The 20,866-nt window shown below is 42.1% G+C and overlaps 1 protein-coding gene across 1 annotated transcript in view; it reads left to right on the top strand.

Moving 5' to 3' along the window:
* SRGAP2 (SLIT-ROBO Rho GTPase activating protein 2) overlaps positions 1 to 20,866 on the top strand; it is a 235,465-nt gene that overhangs the window by 141,407 nt on the left and 73,192 nt on the right. Inside the window, exon 4 of the mRNA XM_082654624.1 lies at positions 17,047 to 17,109. Within this exon, the coding sequence (XP_082510750.1) occupies positions 17,047 to 17,109 (63 nt within the window). The remainder of the gene's footprint in view (positions 1 to 17,046; positions 17,110 to 20,866) is intronic.

Below are 20,866 nucleotides of genomic sequence, written 5' to 3'. Positions count from 1 at the left end.
AAATACAGTGAATGGATTTAAAGCTCATTAAGTTTTGGATCCCCTCCTTATAACCATAATATCCTAGCAGCTAATTTTTTTTTTTTTTTTTTTTTTTACCGGTACGCGGGCTTCTCACTGTTGTGGCCTCTCCTGTTGCGGAGCACAGGCTCCGGATGCGCAGGCTCAGTGGCCATGGCTTATGGGCCCAGCCGCTCCGCGGCCTGTGGGATCTTCCCGGACCGGGGCAGGAACCCGTGTCCCCTGCATCGACAGGCGGACTCTCAACCACTGCGCCACCAGGGAAGCCCATAGCAGCTAATTTTTATGGCTAACATATATAATTCTCTTTTTAACAGATAGGATCATAATCTTTTATACATATACCTGAGGATTTAAAAACTGATGCATTAAGGATATTCTTTTGTACTATCCCTCTCTTTCTTGCTATGAAAGCTTACAGCCCTTCATCCTCTCATGTTCACTTAATAAATAATTATTGGGTGCTTACTATATGCAAGGCATTGTACAAGATGAGGAAAATACAAATCTGACAAAATAGCATTGAACAGGAATTTGTGGGTTCAAATTCTAACTCTGCCATTTCATAGCTCTTCCCATGGACAAATAACCACTGCAAGATTTAGTATCTATAAGATGGAGATAATAACATACCTCATAGAGTTATTACAAAGATTAAATAAGGTTATGCCTGTAAATGGTTAACTCACACTAAGCACTAGGTAAATGTAAGCTACAATTAACTCTTTTTATTAATTACTAATTGCAAGAAATAGTCCAGATCCCTCAGAAGCTTATGCTGTAGTTGAAAGGGAAGAAGACATTTGCATAAATAGCTGTAATCAAGGCATTGTAGATATCATGTGTCCAATAAATGGCACTGATAATAATTGCTAGAGAATATGGGACAGGCAGTAAAGGAGGAGTCATATTCAGCTTGGTTGTTGAAGGAAGGCCTGTGAACCAATGTGTATCAGCAAAAACTTCTTTCCTACATTTGTGATAGATATCACCAATCAATCATGGAACTCTTCTGTTTTTCAGTTTTTAAATTTGAAATATAGGTATAGAAAAGTATGTAAAATATATGGGTATAGTAACTGAGTAATAATAAAGCAAACACCAAAGTAACTAACCACACAGGTCAATACATAATCTTATCAGCACCTCAAAAGTCCCTGCTATATTCCCCAGTCACAGCTCTCTCTATTCCTCCCCACTATCCTAACTTTGTGATAATTATTTTCTTGCTTTTCTTAAATTATAGCCTCTAGGTATTCACCTTTAAACAGCATAATTTAATTTTGCCTGTTTCTGAACTTTACATAAGTGGAATTATACTGTATGCATCCCTTTGTGTCTTGCTACTTCTGCTTGCCACAGTTTGTGAGAGTCATCCATTCTGTTGCATATAACTGTACCTTGTTTATTTTCATTGCTGTAGGGTTCCATTTATGAATTCACCACAAGTTACTTATCCATTTTGTTATCAATGGGCATTTAGGTTGTTTTCAGTTGGGACTAATGCAAACTATGCTATGGTGAACATTCTTGTATGTGCATACTGGTGTACATATGCTCAGATTTCTAGGGTGTATACCAAGTAGTGGAATTGCTGGTTTAAAAAATAGGCATATCTTCTTTTTTATATAATGCTAAACTATTTCCCAAAGTAGTTATTAGTAACTTTCACCCCCGCCAGCAATGTATGAGAGTTTCATTCTTCTACCTCCTTGCCAATGTTTAGCATGGTCAGATTTTTAACTTTAGCTGTAGTTTTACTTTTAATTTTAGCTATTGTCATATTGGTTTTAATTTACAACAATCTGATAACTAATGAGTTTGAGGGCCTTTTCTTATTTTTATTGACCATTTAAATATATTCTTTTACGAAGTGCCTACCTGGAATATTAATCCTTTTATTGGTTATATAGCTAGACATATATTCTCCTACACTAGGTCTTGTCTTTTCCTTTTCATATTTTCTACTGGTTAGTAAAAGGTCTTCATGTTAATGTAGTTACATTCGTTTTTCTTTATGATTAGTGCTTTTTCTGCCATATTTAAGAAAGGCTTTCCTGCCCTAAGGTCCTGAAGATATTCCATTGTATTATCTGCTTATAGTTTTGTCTTTCACATTATAGTCTTTAAGCCATCTCCACGAAATCAATTTTTATATATAATGTGAGGTAGGACACAACTTAATTTTTTGAAAAGTAGACATGCAATTTCCATATCACCATTGATTGAAAATTATATCCCTGCCCACACACACACTCAGTTTTCTTTTAAGAATATATATTGAAGATTTATCCTGTGCCAGCTACAGTAAATGCTTTACATACAGTAAGTAGACAGGTGAAATTTGAAAATGAAAATGATTTCATAATTAGAGATGGAAAAGTGAGGAGTTCATGAGTGTGGAGGGGGAGTTAGAGTGGAAGGACATTCCGTATGGAAAGAACAGATTTCAGGACAAAAGAGAGCGCAGGAATGTGTGAGGACTCTTCAGAGGGTGGTGAGTAAAATAGTTCGGCTAAACCAGAGTATTTATGAGGAGAGCACTTGGGAACCAAGGAAGATTTATTCATAGGAAAATGATATAATAGAGCTGCTATTTCAGAAAGACTGGGCCTCTAATCCAGGGGCAGGGTAATAAGGGCCCACAATGTGGTAGCAGTGGCAGGAGGAATGGAAAGGAGACAGATGTTACATATATCGTAAAGGAAAAATCAGCAGCATATGGCCACTTATTGGAGAATTAGAAGTCAATGATTACTTTTTTCTGTTTTTATTCTCGTGTCACTTAAGAAAGGCCAGTGTGCTGTTAAGGAATTCAGGAATTCCTTTTCATAGTTGGTGGAGCTATTTTCACATATGTCCCAGGAACTAGATGGCCAAACCTCTTCAAGCCCCAAATGGCCCCGTATGAGACTTTTATATGTGCTCATTTTCAGAACTTCATGGGGAGTTCCTCCATTTGGTGGACTTCGGGTTACCAGAGAATGCCTGAGATTTAAATCTGGATTCTCAATCACTACAGCTAATTTCAAATATGCCCTTTATATGAGGTGGATTCATCCCTCTCCTATCCTTTGATAGATCGTGGTTTTTGAAAAGCCTCTAAGGAAGTAATGAAGAACCATATTTAAAACCTCAAGCTTGCTTCTCTCTTGTTTTACCAGAGTATTTTGGTTACCATATCCTAGGAAATGAACAACTTTAAAACATAAATGTGGTAAGCCTTCACTTTCACCAGTATCCATTCTTTCTTTCATACAAAGCATACTTATTAGGTATCCAACATTGCACTGGACCTGGTGAGGGCTACACATAAAGATAATGTCTGTCTTCAAAGTTTAAACTTTGAGTTTTGCTACTAGAAATGGCAGTTTAGGTAACTCAGACTAGCCCTTCTGCTTCTTTGAAGCTGCTTTTGCCTAAGAGGTATCTGTTATTCTAGAAGAGAAGCCAAGCAGAGCTTTTAATAGCCTTATAGGGCTAACAGGACAAAAATTGGAATTCAGGCTGAGGAAGGGGAGCCCTGGTAAACTTCCTCAGGCTTTGGAACCCCACAGGGATATAATTTAGTAGAACAGTGAACCAGAAACAGACTTTAGCAGGCTCACAGGGACTGAAACCTAGCTGCAAATTATCTTAATCTCTAATTGGATTAAGTTGATCTAAGATATCTAGTGGCTATAAGCAAATTTAAATCCTCTCTAGTGGACAGTGCTGTCATCCTAGGCCTAATATCTCTCATTGTTTTGTATATGCAATGCTACTAAGAAAAACAATAGACCTACAGGAGGTCCATATAATGGTTATCAGACAAACTTTAAATTAACTATGTTTATGAAAACAAATAATAACAAAAAACTGGAAAGTTATAAAAAAAGAATCAAACAACTCAAAATAGATTGAAGGTATAAATGTAAGAGCTAAAACTTTTAGAAGAAAACGTAGGCATAAATCTTTGTGACCTGGGATTAGGTAATGGTTTTTTAGATATGACACCAAACATAAGCACCAAAAGGAAAAAGTACATAAATTTAAGTTCATCAAAATTATAAACTTTTGTGCTTCAAAGGACACTATCAAAAAAATGAAAAGACAACCTATAGAATGGGAGAAAATATTTTCAAATCATGTGTCTGATAAGGATCTAGTATCCAGAATATATAAAGAACTCTTACAACTCAACAATAAAGAGAGAAACAACCCAATCTTTAAAAAGGCAAAAAGCTTGCATAGACATTTCTCCAAAGAAGGTATACAAATGGCCAAGAAGCACATGAAAAGATGATCACCATTGTTAGTCATTAGGGAACTGTAAGTCAAAACCGCAATGAAATCCCACTTCACACCCACCAGGATGGCTATAATTCAAAAATAAAAATAAGAAAAGAATAAGTGTTGGCAACGATGTGGAGAAATTGGAACCCTCATACATTGCTGGTGGGATTGTAAAATGGTGCAGATGCTATGAAAAACAGATTGGCAATTCCTCAAAAACTTAAGCCAAACTTACGCAAAAACTTAAGCATAGAGTTACCCTATGACCAAGCAATTCCACTCCTAGATGTATACTCAAGATATCTGAAAACATGCCCACACAGAAACTTGTACATGAATGTTCATAACAGAATTATTCATAATAAGCAGTTGATGAACATTTGGAAACAATCCAAATGTTCATCAGCTAATTAACAGGTAAACAAAATGTGGCGTATCCATACAATGGAATAGTACTCAGCCATAAAAAGGAAGAAAGTACTGATATGTGCTACAACATAGATGAACCTTAAAAACACATATTACATGATTCTATTTATAGGAAATATCCAGAATGGGCAAATCCATAGAGACAGAAAGTAGCTTAATGGTTGCCAGGAGTTGGAGGAAGGGCTCAGGTGAGAGCCTTCTCTTTTTGGTGATGAAATGTTCCGGAATTAAATAGTGGTGACTGTTGCACAACCTTGTGAATATACTAAAACCACTGAATCATACACTTTAAAATGGTGAATTTGGGCTTCCCTGGTGGCACAGTGGTTGAGAGTCCGCCTGCTGATGCAGGGGATGTGGGTTCGTGCCCCGGTCCGGGAGGATCCCACATGCCACGGAGCGGCTGGGCCCGTGAGCCATGACTGCTGAGCCTGCGCGTCCGGAGCCTGTGCTACGCAGAGGGAGAGGCCACAGCAATGAGAGGCCCGCGTACCGCAAAAAAATAAAATAAAATTTTAAAAAAAGGTGAATTTATGGTATGTGAGTTTTATCTCAATGTTAAAAACAAGAAGAATCAAACAGAAATTTTAGTGCTGAAAAATATAGTAACTAAAATAAAGAGCTCAATGTGGATTAAATAGCAGGTTAGACAGAGCTGACTAAAGAATCAATGAATTGGGGACTTCACTGGTGGTCCAGTGGTAAAGAATCCACCTAACAATGCAGGGGGCGTGGGTTTGATCCCTGGTCAGGGAACTAGGATCCCACAGGCTGCAGGCACCCACGCATCACAACTGCTGAGCTTGCACACCTCAACTAGAGAGCCTGTGTGCTGCAAACTACACAGCCCACACACTCTGGAACCTGCGCACCACAACTAGAGAAGAGAAAACCTGTGTGCCACAACCAGAGAAGAGAAAACTTGCACGCCACAACTAGAGAAGAGAAAACCTGCATGCCACAACTAGAGAGAAGCCCACGCACCGTAATGAAAGATCCCACATGCCTCAACCAAGATCCCGCGTGCCGCAACTAAGACCCGACGCAGCCAAAAAATATATAAATAATAAATAAATTTTTTAAAAAAGAAAAGAATTAATGAATTGGAAGATAGGTCAGAAAAAAATGCATACGGAAGCTTAGAAAGAGAAAAAGGATGGAAAATACCAAAATCAAAACAAAACAAAAAAAGAGCATAGGAGACTTGTGGGATATGGTAAATAGGCCTAATATGCATACATTTGAAGTTCCAGAAGAAGAGAACAGAGGGAATGGGGTAGAAGCAATATTTGAAGAGATAAAAGCTATGAGTTGTCCCAACCTAAGAAGAGACATCAAGTCACAGATTGAAGAAGGATTATGAACCCCAAGCAGGATAAATACAAAGAAAATTACATGTAGGCACATTAGAGTAAAGTTGCTGAAAACTATGACAGAGAGAAATCTTAAAAACAGCCAAAGGGGGGGAAAAAGGCATATTACCTTCAAAGGAGAGATAGCAAAGCTGACAGCTGACTTCACAACGGAAACAATAAAAGAAAAGAGACAGCAGAGTGATGCTGAAAGAAATAACCTTCAAAAATGAAGGTGAGGGCTTCCCTGGTGGCGCAGTGGTTGAGAGTCTGCCTGCCGATGCAGGGGACACGGGTTCGTGCCCCGGTCCGGGAGGATCCCGCATGCCGCGGAGCGGCTGGGCCCGTGAGCCGTGGCCGCTGGGCCTGCGCGTCCGGAGCCTGTGCTCCGCAACGGGAGAGGCCGCGACAGTGAGAGGCCCGCGTACCGAAAAAAAAAAAAAAAAAAATGAAGGTGAACTAGACAGTTTCAGACAAGAAAAATCGAATATAACTTATCGTCAGCAGAACTTGCACTAAAAGAAATACTGAATGGTATTCTTTAGGCAGAAATAAAATGAATCCCAGATAGAAGCTTGGAGATGCAGGAAAAAGTGAAGAGAAACAAAAAGTATACATCTAAATGAATACTGACTTTAAAAAAATAATTTATTGCAGGGTTTTAAACATACATAAAATTAATGTAAATGGCAACAATAGAATCTGTGCCCAGGCAGAGATGGGGAAATAGGTTTAAAGGTATTGTCCTGGAAGTGGTAAGAGTATTAATTTATATTAGACTTTGGCAAGTCAAGGATGTATGTTATAATTTAGGGTTATCACTAAAGAAATAGTATCTCAACCAATCTAAGAGAGGGGGAAACTTGATAAATAAAAACTAGCCAAAAGAGGGTAAGAAAGATTCTGGTAAAGAGAAAACTATAGGAATATAGAACACAGCAGTGGCTTCCAGGGATTAAGGGTAGAGGAGAGTTTGACAATAAAGGGGCAGCATGAGTGAATTTTTTGGTGGGTGATGGAACTGTTCTATGTCTTAACTGTGGTGGTGGTTACCCACTTTGTACATTTGTGTACAGAGAATAAACCAAGAGTGACTTTTACTGATTTTTTTTAATTAGAAGGAAAAAAGAAGGTAAAAAATGAGAGAAAATAGAACAAATAGCATACAGCTAGTTGGTGGATTTAAACCTAAATGTATCAGTAATTACAATGACTGTAAACAGACTCATGCAGAATTAAAAAACAGATTTTAAACAAACAAAACTGAAACATGAAAAGCCGCACCTTAAATATAAGGATATAGACAGAGTTAAATATAAGGATATAGAAAGAGTTAAAGCAAAATGATGGGAAAAGATAGTTCTGATAAAATCAGACAAGATAGATTTTAATGCAAAAAGTATTATTAGAGATAAAGAAGGATATTTCATAATAATTAAAGATTCAAGTTACCGGGAAGAATCAATAATGCGAACTTAAAACATATAAATCAAAAATGGATGGAATTAAAAGGAGAAATAGACAAATCATCAACCCCAGTGGGAGGCTTAATACACCTGACTTACTGAATAATCAAATAGACAAAACACACACACACACACAAAATCCGTAAAGATAAAGAAGATTTGAAAAACAATGAACAAACCTGGCCTAAATGACATATATGGGCCCTATGCCTGGCAACTGCAGTCAGATACACGTTCTATTGGTGGACCTGGAAAATTTATAAAGCCTGAAGTGAAGAGGAAAAATTGAAGCACTTAGAGCTGGGGAATGGAAATCGTCAGTTCCAAACTCTGGACATCCTCCTTCTCACAATTCACTGATTTTTCACTGGGGATGAGGGAAGGTGCCCTTCTCCAAGGACGTAGATTTTTTTAACTGTCCGTAGACTGATGGGAGTGGCTGCGCATGTGGACACAGTGTGGACAAAGACGAAAGGGTACAGACCACCACTGTCACTGAAGAAAGCTGTCCAGACTCAGAGTTCCACCCCAGCCCCAAGGAAATGCATTCTAATCTTCTGCCAGTGAAGAACTCTATTTATCTCCCAGAGTTGGCTTTTTTGCTCCTCTCCGGTCCAACTCTGGCACCTGAAGTATCAAGATGCTCTTTCCATAATTAAACCCTCTGCTCCTCCTTTTCTCTGGAAGGAATTCTAAGACAACTCCAAAAGTAGAACTACACAGATCCCTCAATGAACTGACTTTGCTGCCAGGTTCCTCTTTAAAGTATCTAATCAGCGATTTTCCCAGCAACCCAGGCATTTCCTGTATGGGTGCTGCTGACTATTTTACTTCCTACCAGGCCGCCTCCCATGCCGTGTTCATGCTGCCAGCTTTCAGATGAGCTCTATTAACTCCTATGCTTCCAGCCTCCTCGCAGTCAACTGGGAGCCACAGGGGTATTCTTCCCATCACCCAGCTCCTGGAATTCCTTACTGTAGACGGGCATATGCTTACATCCACCATATCATTCTGGCTTTTTGGTTTTTTTTTTCTTTCTTGCCCAGTTCCAACCCATTGATTATTTTTCCTCTAGAGTCCATTTTACAGCTGCCGAGAGATTTGTGCTCTCATGTTGCCTGTTTGTCTTTGTGTCTTTTGTCCCCTGTGTCCCAGTCTACCCAAGGATGCCATGGTCATCAAGACACCATTTCTATGCCTTTAGTGTCCTGACCGGGAGATGGGGTGATCACTCATCTTCAATACGACCTCAAGAAATCCTTTGGCACTGGAGATCAGGGCCTAAAGACATTATTACACTCCCACTGAAATCATTATCCAGAAGAGTTAAAGATGGAAATTTGCCAAGAGAAGCATCATAGTGGTGGTTTAAGAAATGAAGCCTCAGACTTGATTGTCTCCTTTTAAGGGATGTTGCTTTCAGCTTATTTTTTAGTATTAGAATAGGCCATTCCAAGAGATTGAAACAACTATGGGGGAACATTCAGATTCTTATAGGTCTTTGTTTTAGACTCTGCCATCTGAGGTCTTGGGAGAGCAGAGGACCTTCAGCCTCTTCCTGTCCCCCTACCCCCACCCCACCCCTGCCCTAGTCCAGTGGGACTCAGCCTTGTTCGAATCATATGTTTCCCTGACAAGAGGCTCTGGTCAGTTGTAACAGAGCATAGTAAGCGTCCACAGGAGGTAGAAATTGAATCCATAGCGTTCACTGTCATGGCAAAGAATGGATTTTCTCCCAGGGCCCACTAGCATTACTGTGGGTTATTAAGTCTGACTACTCACACATTCCAGAACTTCTGGGAAAGCCTTAAGGAAATCGCTTTCAGAAACAAGTGCCCTAGAGGAGAAAGCTCTTGGATTTCATTAAACCAGAACTTAGTAATGGGCACTCTTTGTCTTCTCTGACCTAGACAGTAGGGAGACCCTACCTTTGGACATTTAATTTATGACCCCAATTGAACCAAGTCCCAGTTGTGCATCTGAGAAGGATCTTTCCTGTTTAATCTGCCTAGAGAGATAGAAAGTAAATCTATTCTTTTTATTTTGCCTCTACAGCCACTGCCCCACACCCCCCGCCAATTTCTTCCTTTTTGCTAAACACCTACCCTTCCGCCTTAGGAAAACTTCATATTTCTTACAGAGTTATTCTTACTTTGGTTCTTACTGAAACTGGGGAGGGGAATAGATTGTGCATCAGCAGCATGAGGAAAACCAAAGATTCTTCTTCCCTGTGGTTGATAGAGCCCCTCCACTGGAGGGATTTAGCTGCAGTTCTGCCTGGGGATTAGCTTCTGGGAGCCTTCCCAATTCCACATACCAAGATCATTATATGTTTTGGGGGTACATCAGGAGGCAGCACATTGGTGGAAAAGAGCTTTCAAGTGGGTGTTAAGAGGGCTGGATTCTAATATTAATAATAGCTAACAGGGGCTTCCCTGGTGGCACAGTGGTTGAGAGTCCGCCTGCTGATGCAGGGGACACGGGTTCGTGCCCCGGTCCAGGAAGATCCCACATGCCGCGGAGCGGCTGGGCCTGTGAGCCATGGCTGCTCAGCCTGTGCGTCCAGAGCCTGTGCTCCGCAACAGGAGAGGCCACAATAGTGAGAGGCCCGCGTACCGCAAAAAATAAATAAATAAATTTAAAAAATGGTTAACATTTATTGAGCATACTAAGTGCTAGATTCTACCTTAATCACTTTACATGCATTATCTCATTATTATCCTATTTTACAGATGCAGAAGCTGAGGCATAGAGTGGTTAAACAATTTACCCAAGGTGATACAAATGGGAAGTAGAAGCAGGAGTCAAACCCTGCTCTAGTGCCTGCATGTTTCACCCTCTTTGAATACTGCATGTGGTCCCAGACAGGATACTGGATAGCTGTGCGACCCCAGAAAAGTCATTTCAACTTTTTGGGCTCATCTGTGAACTGTAACCTGAGGGAGTTCACGTGGATAACTTCTGATGGAGTTTCCACTTTCAGTAATCTACGTGAAGTAAACGCAGCTATATTGTTTTATTCTTGTGATTATGTGAAAGCATAATGTTTAAGTCTAAAAGTTTACCTAATTGATTCAATAACTGGTTACCTTACTGGCTGCTGTGTACAAAGCAGTGGGCTGGGCACTTAAGAAATATGGTTTTAAAAGTTATAATCTGTCGCTTTCATTAGTTTTAGATGGTTTCATATTTTAGTAGCTTTGGGATTTTTTTAGATTAAGTTTTTTAGATAATTAAACAGGAATCTAATTGAGAAACCAGTTGTGTTTCAAAAGACAAATTCCGAGACAGGTATTGGGTCTCAGACTGTGTCAGGTTTCTGACATTTTCTTTTATTCTCTTAAAATATGACTCTTGTTACTGAGAGAATTTAACTACACCCATTCACTTCTGAGTGAAGGAGCACCTGGTGAGTTTTTTAGTTTGTATGGTTCTGAGAAGCTCAAGAGACTCTTTAAAAATGAAATGTGACTGCTTTGGGAGTCACTTATACTGAAGCAGTATCTTTACAACCTGAAATATCTGTTAGAAACTTAGAAAGGCAAATTCAAAGAAGGGATTTGCTATGTAATAGCAAGATTTTTTTGAAATCATGTTTCTGGCAAGCTAGATTCAATATCTAGCTTGCTCTGGAGTTAAGTGTGGAAACCTCTTGGCTGAGATAGAAACAAATTCATCTTGAACTAGAAAACTAACTTAAGAAATTCCATTTCTAGTAATGCTTTTGAGACTGGAATAGTTGCATTCTGATAGGCTCAGATATCAGCTTAATGTCCATCTTTCTCAGTAGACTGTAAACTTTTAAACTGTTTTGTATACTACTATATTTCCAGTTAAACCACAAGTACTTGACACATAATAGGTGTTCTAGAAATATTTGCCAATGGACTCTTTATTGATCACTCCTTAAAAATACAGCATTTCCGCCTTTGCCAGGACCTAGTAATTGAACCTGCTTCAAAACATGCAGTTAGCCACCTTGAGAGCCAAGTTACTTAGCACTTGTCTTGGTTGGTGGGCTTCAGTCCTCAATCCACTATTTTCTTTATCAATGCCCCAAGTAGCGTGTCCAGTATTTTTAAACCTGTGTATAATGACTCATTGATTAGTTGTAAAATGAATTTAGTGAATTATGACTAACATTAAAAAAATTGAAGAGGAGAAAAGAATAGGAAAAATCAGAATGCACTGCACATAAAAAGGACCTTTACTGTAGACACACACATGTTATACTGGATTACAATTTTGAAAATGTATTTTTTGAAATCCTGTTCTACCCTATCTTCAGAAGGTAAAAGCACTTCAGGTGTCTATTTCGTGGCAGCTCCCAGCCTACCTCTCTATAAGTGTCTTGCAATTCAGTATATTTGTATTTTATGCTACCATGGGCTCCCCAGAGCATAACCGGAGCACAGTCTTGCTAGAGCCACCATGTGCTAGCTTAATCAGTGAGTGAAAGCTGAATAGAAAGAGTCCCCCCGCATAGATACAAGTATTGTGGCCATAGGGAAATCTAGAAATCACTCCTGAGCTCTGACCCGCAGGATCACCACACCCTGCACCCTCACGGCTGCATCCTGGACCACCTATTTTGATGGGCTGAGGAGGGGCCAGACACAGTGCCCACCATCACCTAGCACTAGCCCTGCTGCCACACAGCCACTCCTTTTAGCCCTGTCCTCCCCACCAAAAGTATTTCAGGCAAAGCTCCAGCTCTTGAAACTTGGCCACTTTGAAGTGGTGAGCCAGCGCCCCTGAAACTGACCCTACATCTGGTGGCACTTCTCCGGCTGTCAGAGCTTCGTATAGGGTTCATGTCTCTTTCCTCTGAAACCTGTAAATGTAAATTCAATTTTACATTTTTTTAGGTCTTTTTAACAGTTGGTCTCAGAAGTATCTTTGGGGTAGGGAAGGGGGTGTAGCACTGGTGGAGGGAGATATATGCCCTTGAAAATTGGATTCCTTTTTGGAAATCTGCTGACACCGGCTAATCGGCAGAGAACTAAATGATCCTACTGTTTCTACCTGCTGACGGGCTCAGCCTTGGGACAGGGCTGAAATTAGCTCTCACCACATGGCAGAGACATGACTTCCTCTTTTTTTTTTTTTCATACAAATAAGGGGTAATTTTGTCCCCTTCAGATAATAGAGCTTTGTAGTATAGATGGCCAGTAAACAACAGCCCCTCCTCCCCAACTTGGAAAGCATACTAGTGCTGAGCTAAGTACCTAGAGAATCAGGTAGTAGGTAATCTCCCTGATGAGCACTGGTTTGAAAACCCTTTCATAATCAGTGTTCTTTGGGAAATGCTCATAGACAAACCCATCCAAGCTCAGGAAATGTATTGCTCCAAAGTTGAGTGACCAGTGTCCCGGCAGCCCAGACCACAGAACCGCATGTGTCCTTACGTTTCTGCTGCTGCATCCTTTTTGTGAGTGAGGAGGTTTCAGGACTTGATGGTCTTTGGGAAATGAGGCTGTGTGTTTCGGTTCTGTTGGCCAGTGCTGTTATCTGTTGGAAAAGGAGGATTCCCTGCCCATTTTGTAAGCACACAGCTGGCAGGTCTGTTACAATCTCACTGCCTTCCAATCAGCCCCGCCCCGGCAGCAGGCAGAGTGGGGGCCTGTGAGACACACTGGCCAGACAGTTGTGGTGAGTTTCAAAATAAAAGCTCCCTCCTGAGCACACCATGGCACTTCCTATCCCAGAGAACCAGCATTCACTGTGCCACATCTCTGGTCTAAATTTAGGCATCTCTTCTTCTTCTTCTTTTTTTTTTTTTCCAGGCAAAGATTACTATGCGAACATTTAAGAGAAAAATTTTGCCCAAAGTAATTTTTTCCCTCGACTTCTATTTGGTTTCCTGCAATGTTTAGATGACTCATTCTCTTCCAAGAAATTTTAAAGAAAAGAGATGCAGGCTATATGATAGGGCACAAAGACTGCTCTGTAAATTCTCTTTCTCTTTTCTGCCTAGAAATCCCTTAGCTTTTTTTTTTTTTTTTTTTTTTTTCCGGAACGCGGGCCTCTCATTGTTGTGGCCTCTCCCGTTGCGGAGCACAGGCTCCGGACGCGCAGGCTCAGCGGCCATGGCTCACGGGCCCAGCCACTCCGCGGCATGTGGGATCATTGCCGGACCGGGGCACAAACCCGTGTCCCCTGCATCGGCAGGCGGACTCTCAACCACTGCGCCACCAGGGAAGCCCCCTTGCTGTTTGTTATAGGAAACGGAAAGGCTCCACAGTCTGCATTGTCATGGACTCGGCCTCATCAGGTCCTGTTGTTCCCAGGAATAAATGTCTTCCTTGTCTTTGGGTGGGTCCCCCTTGTAGCGTCCCAGCTCTGACAACTGCTCCACAGCAGCCGCCAGCACGGAAGCCCTTCTGGGATCGCTGGGGCCACGCTTGCCCCCAGAGGCACACAGTTAAGGTTTCTGAAATACAGAACGGTGGCGTTTTATCGTCTGCGCAAGGAGAGGTACAGGCTATTTCCTGCCTCTCTCCTCGAGTCAGAATTTCTCCCAATTGCTGGGGACTTTATCATAACTGTAACCTGGCTAACAGCACGTGTGTTCCCAGCCCAGCCCGCAGCCAGAGGGAGAGTAAGTCAGAATCACTTCAGCAGCCTGTTCAAATAAACAGGGATAATAGTTGAGTCGGTCCTTTTCCAACTAATCAGTACACGAAAGGAAACATCTGCCCGGGCTTAATTGCTGTTTGATTGGTTATGCTTTTTCTCCCCCTCTCCTTCCCACCTCTTCTGGGGACTAGGTTATTTAAGTCATGGGTAAGCAGCAGGGTAGAGGAATGGGAGTTTTCTCCTGTAACCTCTGCCATCTAAACACCAGGAGGTGTAAGAGAGGCTGGGAGGCTGGCAGGGGGAGTTGGCCTGGAGGCAGGAGGGCAGGGTGTTTGGAAATGATACTCATGGTCACTTCCTGGCCTTGTTGCTGATCTGTGGCTGGTTGGTGAGTCATTTTGCCTCACTTCAACTCCTTGGGCCTCTGCTGCTTCAATGGAGCTCAGCTCTCCTCACAATGGGAGGGAGAGGTTGGTATGTGAGATCCTGGAAAAAGACGTTTCCTCTTACGGCTTCTTCCAGCGGTTGAGGGCATTGAATGAGAGTCATTTGGGAATAGTAAATTTAAGGCTAGCAAGATACTCCTGAAGCCATCCATTTGGTAGAGCATCTTTTTTTTTTTTTTTTTTAATTTTATTTATTTTTGGCTGTGTTGGGTCTTCATTTCTGTGCGTGGGCTTTCTTCTAGTTGCGGCGAGCAGGGGCCACTCTTCATCGTGATGCACGGGCCTCTCACTGTCGCGGCCTCTCTTGTTGCGGAGCACAAGCTCCAGACGTGCAGTTTCAGTAGTTGTGGCTCATGGGCCTAGTTGCTCCGCGGCATGTGGGATCTTCCCAGACCAGGGCTCAAACCTGTGTCCCCTGCATTGGCAGGCAGACTCTCAACCACTGTGCCACCGGGGAAGCCCTGTAGAGCATCTTGGTCCCTAAGGAGAACGTGCTGATTATCTTGTGCTCTGTTGAGGAAGGCCAACCCCCCGTACACTGAAGTGGGGGTGTTGGAATCTAATGTGGACTCAAGAAGCCAGGCAAAGGATGGCAAAGAATTATAGAATGGCAGAGGTTGGAAAAGACCTTAGGAACGTTTAAGCCAAAGACTTTCATTTTATGGAAAAGAAAACAGAGGTCCAGAGAGATGGACCAGGTTGTCCAAAGCTATTTTCCTGATAGTGGAGGAGCTGGAAATAGAAGAGTCTTGTGATTGCCAATTCAGGGCTCCCTCCATCCCTCTCCACACTACCAGGTGTAAAAATTCATGTCTGCTCACAACAAAGGTCACACATATGTTACATTCCATAATTAATTCCTTAATAGAAAAATGGCAAAGCATAAAGGAAGAGTGAAAATGACTGCTAAACATGTAAAAAAAGGTTTAGGCTCACTAGAATTAAAGGACTGCAAATTAAAAGAGGATACCATATCAAATTTTCAAGACAAAAAAAGTAAAAAACATTCTTATATGCTTCTATTGGTATTTTAAATGGGTACAGTTTTTTCCAAGGGCAATTTAATGGTATAAGTTAGCAGTCTTTGACTCAGCAATGTTACTTCTAGGGGAAAATAATGACAGGTGTGTGCATAGATTATATACAAAGTAATTAAATACAGCATGTTTTAGTACAAAAAATAGTAAGCAAAGTAAATGTCCAAGAATATAGGAACTACATCAATATAATCTATTATAATACTATAGAAGAATAATATGTAAGGAAATATTCACAACATATGTCTAAGTGGATAAGTTACAGTGTGTATAATGCAATCCCAATTCCATAAAAATTGTAGAGAGAAAAATGTATAACAAAGTCTAGAGTGGTGATTTCTTAGCGGTAGGAATTAAGGGTTGCTTTTTCTTTTTTGAGGTTTTCTACAGTTTTCTTATTTATTACAATAAATATATTCCTTTTGTAATCAGAAAAAAATATTTTTAAAGTCATATATCTTGAAAAAAAAAAGCAAGATCTTAAATTATTATGTTTCTGACATGCAGGACATCTTCCTTTCTTTGCCTGGGAGCTGAGCTGTACCAGGGGGTAGGTAGTATTATACCTTCTGTTAGAAGGGCATTGTTGGTATCTGATTTTTAGTAGGAAAGAACTAGAAGGAGCTGGCAGAAGATAAAACAAAGGTTTCCCCTCTCAATGACCCAGTGATGCCAATCAGTTTTATGTCCTGCTCTCGTGGGCTTGGCATAGAACACTCAGCATCAAAGTCGTGACTCATTTCCTTCCTGCTTCCTTATTCTTCTCTATTTCTACCCTTTTCCCCATGTAGTTAGATGCCAGCCCTGGGCGGCAGCAGCGAAGAACCTGAGAGCCACCACTCCTTAAGATTAATCTGTTGGAGGCCCCTTAACATATATCATCAGTATCAGCATTAGCAACCAGTCATGTTTGAGGTACCACTGCCCTGGGAGTTTGAGGTAGAAATAAAGCAAGTAAGAGGTATAAATTCTTCTTGCTTGGAGGCTCCTATTTAGTCAGGTACTTGGAAGTCTTTGGATGTTTATATACGCATGCCTATCTCACCCTATTTCACATCTTACCTTCCTCCACAATTCTCAGGAAAGCCTGACTGCAAGGATTCAAGAAAGCTCGTCCCACCTAACAACTGTTGCCAAGTGGGTTGTGGCTTTCAGGCCTGCTCTTCGGGGACCAATTGAAAAATCAAAGGCTACAAGCCATTTTCCCTCCACGCGATTTCCTTTGCTAGGCTCTAGAAGGGGCACGTTTCATTTTATTAAAACTCTTTTAGTAATCTGACCATAATTTGGTCTGATCAGAGTGGTTATCTGATTTGCTGGGTTAAATAATGGGCCTTAATTGAGTCTGTGTTATTTGTAGAGCCCGTGCTGCCCTTGCCTTTGTTGCCACCTCCTCCCTCCTTCTGTTTCCCAATTAACCTTCATTCCTCTTTCTTTGCAGAGTAAAGAAGTCGGCCAGCAGCTCCAAGATGATTTGATGAAGGTCCTGAATGAGCTCTACTCGGTAAATCAGCTGGGTTGCTTGGCTCTGTCACAAGCAGAGGGAAGCAGCGTTTGGCAGCTTGTGGCCATACTCACGTCAGCAACAGAACTGAGCTGAGGTTGAGGACAGTGCATGGTCCCCGCTAGGGATGACTTCACCCATCTCTTTTTTCACACTCTTATTTTCAAACTGGAATGAGCCCAAAGACACTTTCTCAAAATAAGATCTCTCTTCAGCTGTGCAAGCTAACGCTGGCTTCTTTGGGGGCATCATCACCAGAGACCAGCCAAGGCCTAGGTCACCAGCACAACTGACCCTCATTAACAGCAAACCAGGGACCCCCGAACCTAATGGCAAGGAGCATAGCTTGCATTGCTCCATGAATGATACTCGCCCTATTGGACAGGACCTGTTGTTCAAAGTTTTGCATCAGTTCTTGGATTGATCTCCTGGTTTGAGACTAGAACGAGTGATCTTACAGGGACGCAGAGTCCTAAATGCCCTTAACATAAGGGACCAGTTCAGGCAGAGAGAGTTTTGTATCGACTCCCTGGGGCTTTATAAAGGCCACGCCTCCACTAGTGAAGGGCCAGGCTTTGGGTTTGGAGAAGAAAACACAATTTGTTCTGAAGTGACTGGCACTTCAGGCACATGATGCCTGTGGCTGATGCGCGTTTCTTCATGCACTGGGAGATGGTGGGGGCTGTTTCTCCCCCAGCCGTGTTTCGTTAATTATAATTAAAACAAACACGCACACCTAGGAAATGCCTGCTGCCCTATAGGGAATATTACTATTGTGCAGCTAAAGCCTTTCAGGGCCCCCTTCTCCAGCTGGGCTGTGCCAGGCCTTTGTGTCATTCTCCAGGATTGCCCCATCCTGTTTTGGAGGTGAAATTGATTTCCTGTGTTTACTTGCTTATTCACTGCATTTTTTCTTTCTTTCTTTCTTTCTTTCTTTCTTCCTTTCTCTCTCTCTCTCTCTCTCTCTCTCTCTCCCCCTCCCTCCCTCCCTCCCTCCCTTCCTTCCTTTCTTTCTTTCTTTTTTTAAATTTACAGGAAGACAGGCAGTGGCAACATGTATCACAGGCATTTGGGATCAGAGAATTCCGTGTTCTTGATCCAAAAGCCTAGGTGTGGCCACTTTGTCATGGCAACTGTTAAGCAAGTAAATAGGGTAGGGTGGCCATCAGCTTTGTCTCCAGTGATGCTCAGTTTGTTTGCAATTTCTACTCTGTGACTCTTCTGCTCTGAAGCCAAGTAGATAGATGGTTCCCTTTGGTTCAGTTCCCAAGTTTTCATTTCTTTCAAATGAAGTTAAGGCTGTTTAAAAATAGGAGCATGTTGACGTGAACCTTTTTCAGACTGGATGAGTTTCCTGAACCCTCTGGTCTTTTAAATGCTTTACTTCTGCTCTTTATTTATTTTTAGAGCATCTTCTAGGCACGAAGAAGAGCTACTACTCCTTTCTCCTGGCAAATAATTCACTAAGATAGAAAATAACGCATGTAGTCATTATATGAATCCTTTTGTTTTCCCATAAGCATCTTGGGCCTCTGCTGCTGCCCTTTCTGGGGACGAGTCGGGTGGGTTATCAGCAAACTGCAAACCAGTATAAATCCAGTGTGCCACGTCTGCAGTGGGATTTGAGGCAGCAGAGGAAGAGCAGCATCTAGGGATCTGTTAACTTTCCTCTAAATTCTAGGTCTCCTAATATGCTGATTTTTTTAAACAAATATAAATAAGTGAAAAGGCATAATATGTGTTGGAGTGAGAAAAAACCTTGGAACTCACTACTCTAAGGAGGGCCGAGCTGGCACCTTGGGCTATAGTCTTCAGGCCATCTGAAGTTGCCCAGGACTTCACTGGCCACTGTGAGGCCATAGTCCACGCAGAGCATAAAGTCTTCCCATTAGTGTGCAAACCAAGAATTGGCTGGGCTTGGTGTCCCCTTTCATTAGGTGAATTAGTACACAGTCTTAGAATCTATCCAAGGCCCAAACAAAAATTTGACATTTTCCTCTAGTAGGCAATGGGAAGAGAAAAAAGAGTAGAGAACACTGGAAAGTTCCAGAGAAGGAAGAACAGTCTGGTGCAGTGGTTCTCAAGCAGGGGGATTTTTTCATGCAGGGGGACACTTGGAAATGTCTGCAGATGTTTGTAACTGTCACCGCTGGAGCAGAGGGTGCTGGAGGTCAGGGTGCAACTGAAATCTTATCATGCACAGGACAGCCCTCACAACAAAGAACTGTCTGGCTTAAAATGTCAATAGTACTAAGATTGACAAACCCTGGTCTAATGACTAGTCTCCTGAATTAGGCAACGCAGATTCTACCCAGTCTCCACCAGCTATATGATCTTGGGGGACGCTCCCGACCTCTGTTGAGCCCACTCTCCACATACTCCATGTGCTGGTGTCTCCATTTCCTTGGGAGTGGGGAGTTTGGGGGAGTCATGCTTCATGAAATATCAGACTATAGTTAAGGGTCAGATGAGTTTGCAGATTCTATAGGCCATTAGAAAGTTCAGAGAATAGAATGGTGAGTTGTTTCTTCTGGAGGGTGAGATAAGTATAGGACTAGTCTGAGAAAGGCACCATGGCATTAGGGTGACTGACTATCTTGTTTTACCTGGAACTGAAGGCTTTCCTGGGACATGAGACTTTCAGTGCTGAGCCTAGGAAAGTCCTGAGTAAGCCAGGATGATCGGTCACCCTATATAGGACAGTGGTTTCATCAAGTAGGAACTTGGGACTATTGTATGCTAGCTTTGAGGAGATACTTGCTGTATATACTCTCTCTGTGTCTCTGCCTCTCTCAGAGGAGTTAGGAAGGGAACAAGGGAGGACTTCTTTTCTTTCTTTTTTTTTTTAAATAAATTTATTTTATTTATTTATTTTTGGCTGCGTTGGGTCTTCGTTTCTGCATGTGGGCTTTCTCTAGTTGCGGCGAGCAGGGGCTACTCTTCGTTGCGGTGCGTGGGCTTCTCACTGAGGTGGCTTCTCTTGTTGCAGAGCATGGTCTCTAGGGCACGTGGGCTTCAGTAGTTGTGGCGCACGGACTCAGTAGTTGTGGCTCGTGGGCTCTAGAGTGCAGACTCAGTAGTTGTGGCACACGGGCTTAGGTGCTCAACGGCATGTGGGATCCTCCTGGACCAGGGCTCAAACCCGTGTCCCCTGCATTGGCAGGCACATTCTTAACCACTGCGCCACCAGGGAGGCCCGGGAGGACTTCTTATAAGGAACTTTCCCCTTATTTGATCTTCAGTAAGGGCCTCTATAAGCAATTGAAGTTATTCGTGGGCATGGGATAAAGGAAATCAAGGATGCAAAGACCCACCATATTCAGTGCTCTTCTTACCTTGTATCTGCCCTTAATGCCCACAAATACCTCTTTTTGGGAGACTGATCACCTACGGGTTGATAATTTAGGTATTTTTGAACCTTGATGATCCAAGGGGCAGGACCCAGGTGTTCCCAAATAAAGATGCCTTTGGGCGAGAGGCCCAGACTCTCACCATAAGGGGCCAGCTGCCTCTCTGTACCTTCCTTTTATCTGCCTGAAAGGCCTTTGATTTTCCTGACTTGGCACTCTGTGCCAGGGGCCGCTTGCCACAGCTGCTCCTAGAGAGCAATCCCAGTGAGCATTCTCCTCCACGTGCTTTTTACCCCCTAATGGGCTGGCTAGTTTACAGGCCATGGCATAAGTGGTTTTCATTTTCTGACTGATGAATCAGGAATGCCTTTGAAGTCAGAGCACACTGCTTCCCAAAGAACTCCAGA

Source organism: Grampus griseus (assembly GCF_964374135.1).
Source record: "Grampus griseus genome assembly, chromosome: 1".
Lineage (NCBI taxonomy): Eukaryota > Metazoa > Chordata > Mammalia > Artiodactyla > Delphinidae > Grampus > Grampus griseus.
This window is presented reverse-complemented; position numbering and strand designations above follow the sequence as displayed.